General features: G+C 37.3%; 1 protein-coding gene across 1 annotated transcript in view; it reads right to left on the bottom strand.

The window, feature by feature from the left end:
• LOC118739744 (probable serine/threonine-protein kinase DDB_G0280133) overlaps nucleotides 1–5,156 on the bottom strand; it is a gene marked incomplete in the record, with an annotated part of 47,307 nt that extends 42,151 nt beyond the window's left edge. The window contains 1 exon segment of the mRNA XM_036471257.1: nucleotides 4,853–5,156. Within this exon segment, the coding sequence (XP_036327150.1) occupies nucleotides 4,853–5,051 (199 nt within the window).
• Between the last annotated feature and the right edge of the window lie 2,042 nt (nucleotides 5,157–7,198).

The raw sequence follows: 7,198 nt of genomic DNA, 5'->3' as shown, positions 1-7,198 counted from the left end.
TTTTGCATTTCAGGTGACGATATGTAGCTTGTAGGTTGTATGTAGCTGCAGTAGTGCCAACAACCATCAAATTTGAGAGATAGGCTATTAAAGCTGACTAATCGTAGGTACTTTTGAAAATTTTCATTTATAGTTCCGATTGAAGTCGGTTAAGGCGTGTCGCACAGGGTTCAAACTTCAGATTAATCTATGAAGACGTTTTAAACGACTCCAATCCGGGCCAAAATTTATATGTGATATCTGTGACCGTGGTATTACCGATTGAGGGAGTGAGACTGGAAAAAAAATCATGCATTTGATTTTTTAAGGACCACCCTAATGTACCTAAATACATTGAAAATCAGTTAATGCACACTTAATTACAAGCACAACCTTTCAATCAAACAACGCCACCACCAACATTCAATATGAAGCCACTTGATCAATGCAAACGAGAAATTCAAGCAGCGACCCTCAGCACACAGGTCACCTATCATCAATGGACCGTAACCATACGTAGTGGTCCAGTTATTGCAATTATCTGTGCGAGATAGTCAGTAGACCAATCTAACAACCGCCCACCCACTCGTCCGATGTACCAGTAGATATAGGCGATATGAGCACAATGTACATAAAACTATACCCAGTGGGAAAATGGGAATGTGCTACCTTTTTCTACCAAGAAAAGATTAGCAACTACGGTTGAACGAAGATGCATCGCAATGAACGCGAGCAGATGATGTGTAGATATTTTTGAAGCCACAAACAAAACAAAAAGTTAGAGAACTAACTCAACTACGTTTTTTTTCACGTAATGTTGTTGTGGTTGTAGTAGCATACAAGTTCCCCAAAGAGTTTGTGGGGAGTGTTGCTGGAGCGACAATCCTTCCGGTTCCGTAGACCCGACTGTCGTGGGAACGCTTTTTTCCACGTTAACTCAACAGCTGCTGTAGCCGAATGGATGTGTGTTGTTGTTGTTGCGGTTCCACTGCCGTGCTGTTAATCACGGGTTGAAACCCTATGGCACGGAAGTTTTTAATTTTTAATTTTTTTATTTATAGGTAAATTCTAATTATACTTTTGTAAAGCAAAATGTCTGTTCGTCCATAGGTTATAGGGGCTATCTTTACTTTTTACATTCCCTAACATTACCTTTTCCCACTGGGTAGCTGCGCTTAAATCAACCTACATATGAGCATACAAATATGTACATACATACATACATGCATACGTGTGCACATTCAAAGTTAACACTACGGGTATTCTCGCAGTCTTGCAAAGTCCTTACACGGTGCATGCAAGCACAATGAGTCGACATTTTCGGTAGTGTCGTTTTTTATCATTTACCTACATATATACATACATAGGTACATATTCAATGTATGTTAAATCGTTTGTTTGCAATTTTCTTGTATTTTTTTGTTTAATATCATTTCTTTATTCGCTTTACTGCTTCACTTATCGAATTGTTGCAAAAACACAACATCATAGCCCTCCTCATTACCTACAAAAAGTGGCAAACCACTTGGTTGGTATCCATAAAACATCACAACTAGTTTGTGCACAACAAGCCAGCCCAGCCAGCCACCAACGAACCAGCCAGCGACAATGAACGAATCAACGAGTAGTTTTTTTTTTTTTTTTCTTTCCTTTTTTCATTCGCTTGCATTTGCAGTCGTTTGTGTGCGTATGCTTGTTTGTGTTCTATTTTGACTGCAGCGAAAATGCACACGAGTGCAATAAACGTCATCAAGGTTAGCCAGCCGCTACTTGAGAGCTCAAGCTGCGATGCACGGCGATGAATTGCAAATTCTGCTACTGCGATCGCTGCAGTGAACTGCTAAGCTGCTGCTGCGAAGACGACGTCGACAGGTGCTGCATTTTCTTTACATACTATCTTTTTATGCGATTATCTATTACTTGGTATTTGCAATTTGCTTATGTTTTATTTTTTATTGTTTTATTATTAAATTGCGTTTCAATGCAGCAGGCGCCTACAAATGTACAACTAAATATGTATATACATTTATCGATTTGTTGCAAAAAAAAGCATAAAACGAATCATTATTGCTGCATTAATGCGCAAAAGAGCTCAAAATACTACGTAGGAGATAAGGTGCTGGGAATGATGCAATGTCAAAACGAATTTATTAATAAAGCGATTTTAATTTAATACCTACTTATTGCACACGTATATATATATTTGAAGGCACAAACATACAAATGCAGATATATGCATATTAATGTAGTATGTACATACATATGTATTTACATTGAATATGCGGTGGCGCATCGATCCGATTTCGTCACTCTTCTTAAAATGTCAAAAGACAACAAAGCTGAGTCATTTCTATAATTGCGCCTTTACGTCTACTCGTAAAATTTCTTGCCAAAATATGTATTTCATCAGTTGGCAATTCCGGTTGGGTTTGGCAAAAACTCTGGTTTCGTAGGTGTGTTTGTATGTGTGTAGGTATGCGAAATCAGCTGTTTTTATCGCGAAATTGCCAGCTAACTAAGAAAAAATCATACGATATTGAAGAAAAGAAGCGAACATACCGAATGGAAATGAAAAATAAAATAAAAAGTAAATATTGTCAATTGCAGCCCGCAACTATCCCAATTTTCAGAGTGAGCAAAAAATAAGTACACATGTATGTACATATGTACATATGTATGTGATTGGAAGAAAGTATGTTGTGCTTGTACACGACCAACGCAACGTGGTGACACTTTTCTTCGCCTACTGGATTTTTCCACATACTCGCACAGCGAATTTGCAAATTGTTTGTGCCAATTCAGACGAACGTTTGTGCATTAGCAATAAAATATACGAAGTAGAGTGTGAAAAATCATTTGAACCGAGCAAAGAAACAAAATAAAAAACTAGGAATAATTAACAGATTGCAAAAGATTTAGCTGTTTGCAAATATTTACATACTTTATTCATACCAACCATTTTCTTTGTTCTCTACATAAAATATGAGTACCAGGTTGACCGAGCTTTGCTTTTTATAGTTTTCAAGGGTTGAGTATCAAATACTGGTGATTTTGTTAGCTTTAAAATACATAAAATTATAAAAAATTTGGAGTTTGTAATCTATAAAGCAAATTTTTTACTTTAAAATTTAGCTGGCAACCCTATTTAGAAATGCGCTGGAATTTATAGCACATATCTTGAGGGTATACATATGTACTGTGTCTACATACAAAAAACAATGCTGATTGAAATTAAAATAGGTACCTTTCATTTAATATCCATATTGCGATGCTTTAGATTTGTACAAAAATTAAAAAAAAAAATCTGCAAGGTTTCACCTAAATGGCAAACTTTTTAAGTAGACTCTAAAAAAATTTAATGTTAGTATAATAAAGTGCAAGATTGAAGTTGCTAAAAATTGCGTGGAGTTTTGGACAATTTTTGTCCTTGATAGTGTAAAGCCCTTCCATCCATATTAGAATATTTTTCGAACATATTTTAAGAGATTTCTGCAACCTTGCCGAGTGCTGCCAGATTTTTTTTTATCACATCACGAAGTAGCGAGCAAATGTGGCACGTTCCAGATAATTGGGTTTTGCCGATTTTGTCAATTCTCAAGTAAAAGTATACAACGCCTTAAACCTTAGATGCACTTAAATTTGCTAATACTCTACCAAAAATCGCCCTTTTTTTAAGATTTTCGCTAGTAATTTTTGTTATAGGTCATATATTTTGCAATTTAACACAATGGAACCGCGATTCCTGTCGAAAAATTGTATTACATATATTATTCTTGTTACCATATAGTGTATAGTGTTGGACAATTTTTTCTCTTAAAATTAAGAAAATTATGTCAAGGAAATTTAAAACTACGCAAAAAAGCGAATATGTGGTAGATTTGAGACCTGAAGACCTCAACGAAGTGGCAGATCTAACACAATGTGGTAGAAGTGCGATCACTGATTAGGGGATTTTTAAAATATCTTAAATTTGATACCCATATTATGAAGTTTTAGTTAATTTGTAATTAATTTCGAATAGGTGGCAAGCTTATACGAGAGTCTTCTTGGAGTTAATACCTATTTAGATAACCTTAAAATTCAAGGCATTAACTATATACAAAATTTAATCAACAACCTACATACCTACATATAAACTATTTAAAATCGTTTCAAGTAGGTATTTAAATTAAAAACGTGGTTGAGCTAGGTAATTAGAACAAATTTTAATGTGGATTTTAAAAGTGCATGTAAAAAACCATTTATATGTGTATGTATGCAAGTACAATACACGTGTATTAAGAAGTCTCAAAATATTTGCATGTTTGTAACTACTACGCTATGATGACACATGGTTGTCAGTTCCAGTTTAATTAGCATGACAAATATGTAAGTTCTGGTGAAAATTTTCCATTTAACGCTCGTGTGACGTAAATAATGCAGTAAAAATCAGTCCAGCAGAATATTTTATTTTGACTGCACTAAGCACAATCTCAGGAAGTAAATAATTGCTCCACTCCGCATTATTAAACGAAATACCAACTCTCATTACCCACCCACCCACTTTCTGCTTGAATCCAAGATATCCTGGTTTAGAATTTCAGCAGTTTATTATAAAAGAACCCAAAAAAATAATGATAATTAAATTTTTTTTTCAAATTCAATATCATTTTAAATAAAAGCTTGTTCTGTATCGCAAGAATATGTACTACATAAAATCAAGTTACATATGTATGTACTTAAATGGCAGCTGCCTTTCGTCGAAAACTGCATATTGGCACCAATTAGCGTATTAAATCTACATACGTACGCATGTACATATGAATGCTCCATAGCGCCCTAGCTGAGCCTCGAACTAGAAACTACACATTAAAACATGGTTTATTGAACTCACCTGATTGACTGCTACTATTATCGGTGTCCGTGGAGAAAGTGCCGCCACCGCCCACACCACTGTCGCTGCCACTAACAGCTGAGCCATTAATGTTGGTGCTAGTTATTGCATTAGTAGCAGCTCCGGCGACAGTAGCAGCTGGGGTATTGCTGCTGCTGCTGCTGCCGTTCTCCTCTTCCTCCAATATGCGTTCAACCATTTTTTCGCTCCTCCCGATTAGCTCGTTTGCGGTTTTCGATGTGTTTCTTTTTTTTATCAAATGTGGTTATAGGTTTTCGCGTTTGTCAATTGACGAGTTTTTAGGTAGGTATGTATATTGTGTTTTTAAAGTGGTTATGTTATGCGGGCGAATGAACTGTAGTATTTTACTATTGCAGTTGAATTGAATAGAATTTGGAATACGTTATGAAATGTTAGGTTTCTAATGTGTACTACCGGCTTGGCGGTTAACGTACAAACAATAACGTAAGTATACACACGACTGTGTTGGGACACACACTACACAGAATCTTCGAGAACTTTAAGGAATAGTTGCAGGTAATTTATTTAGAACGGAAAGATTTTTGGATCAACTTTTTGCACTGCCGGAACTTTTCTTGTTAGGATTGCTGTATTTTAGTAACACCTTGTTCTTTATTTGCCGTTGCTGTTGGCAGCAAAATAGTCCCAAAACAACAAGCCCGTACAAAACCCAAACGAAAACACAACTGCACGAATCGTTCCTTATCGCACAAGTCTTTACACTGTTGCTTACCCAATTGCTCGCCGTCTATACCACAAACTGTGGCTGTTTTTCTATCCACTTCGGCTCGCTCCGACTTGTTGGCTGCAACACCAGTTTCCGTCTGGTCTAGCTGTATCGTCTGTCTGCGTTGTTAGCTGCCTTTATGTTTATTTTGCTTTTTCCGTATTCTACTGCTTCACCTTCCCCTCTCAATTTTCTTCGTCTTTCCAATTACTGTGCGCCGTATGCCAGTCGATCTTCTGCAGCTACTTCTACTTCCTCTTTGCCTGCTTCGTTTGCTATTGGCTTCGGGTATTCGTTGAATTTTAGCTGCGTTGTTTCTGGTTTAGCTGCGCTGCAGCTGTTGGTGCTACTGATGCGTTGCTGTTCGTTCAAAATGGTGGATGGAGTCATCTAGATACAAAATGCTCCTGAAGTGCTGGCTTTCTCCAGCAGATAGCGACTTGCAAATTGAATATGTATTTTGCTTTAAATACTGCACAAGGAATTGGTATCGGAAATATGTATGCAGATATGCAAGTATTAAAAAATGTCAAAATTAGAATTTGCAAGTTGGTGTTTTTGGTCTGCAGCTATGCTGGCCTAAAGTAATGGTGTGGTTTGTGCAGATGTTCAGAATATGGATATGTCCGCAAAGTCTGTCGAATGTTTAGTCGAGGTCCAATTTCATTTGAACTTACGACCGGGCTCTTCTATAGCTGAATATGTTTGTAATTTAATTGATTTTTTAATTGTTAGCAGTAGCTAACTTTGGTGCTATTGCTTTTTTTCCCCTGCTGTTGCTCGAGTTTGTGGTGTATTCAATGATACTGCTGTTCAAGCTGCAAAAATTTTGTTAACTGCTAACAGTCAAAGGATGCAGTAGGAGATGCCTTCCACATTAAAACTGTAAGAATTTAGCAAGGAACCCAAAGATTCTTGCAAATTAAAAATTTCTCTATGGAAAATTTTCACTGCTGTTGCGCTGGCCGTTGCTGCGACCTCTGCCGCGGTCGACGTCACAAATGTTTCGTTCGACTGCGCTGCTAGTGCCTCTGCAGCTGACGCCCCTACTACGCCAATATGATTTTTCTCTGCTGCTCGTCGGTGGTGTTGATTTGAATGCAGTAGCTCTAGCTCCTGCTTCTCTATTTTAAATATGGATAATTTAGCTGAATTGGTTGTTGCTGCTTCTAATGCTTTAGCTGTATACGCTGTGGCAGTTGATTCTGATTCACAATTCGATTTTTTCATTACAAAATTCTGCTCACGTCTGCGTTGCTGCTGCTGCTTGGATGTACTTTTGTTGTTTTTTTTGGTGAATTTGGTGGTAGTGAGTGGATGTAGTTGCAGTGGTAGAAGTCGTCGTTTGGTAAATTTTTGCTTTTAACAAAAAATTCGCTGAAATAGCGGACAAAAGGCCGTTTTCTTTGCGTTTTTCGCTGTTGTTATTCCTTTAGCTATTACCGCTCCATTTTCCACGCAGACTTATCGATGATGAAATTCCGACTGAAAAGCAAAGCTGTATTCGGCGTCGTCACTGGCCGAGCTCGTCGAATGGCCGCCATTTCAGTGTTGCTAACGCTTTTAAAAAGGGATCGAGTTCATTTATGAGCAAGGCA

The sequence above is a fragment of the Rhagoletis pomonella genome, unplaced genomic scaffold (assembly GCF_013731165.1).
Source record: "Rhagoletis pomonella isolate Grant_MI unplaced genomic scaffold, Rhpom_1.0 Rhpom_scaffold_00001, whole genome shotgun sequence".
NCBI lineage: Eukaryota > Metazoa > Arthropoda > Insecta > Diptera > Tephritidae > Rhagoletis > Rhagoletis pomonella.
Note: the sequence above shows the minus strand (reverse complement) of the source record. Positions and strands in the feature narration are given on the sequence as shown.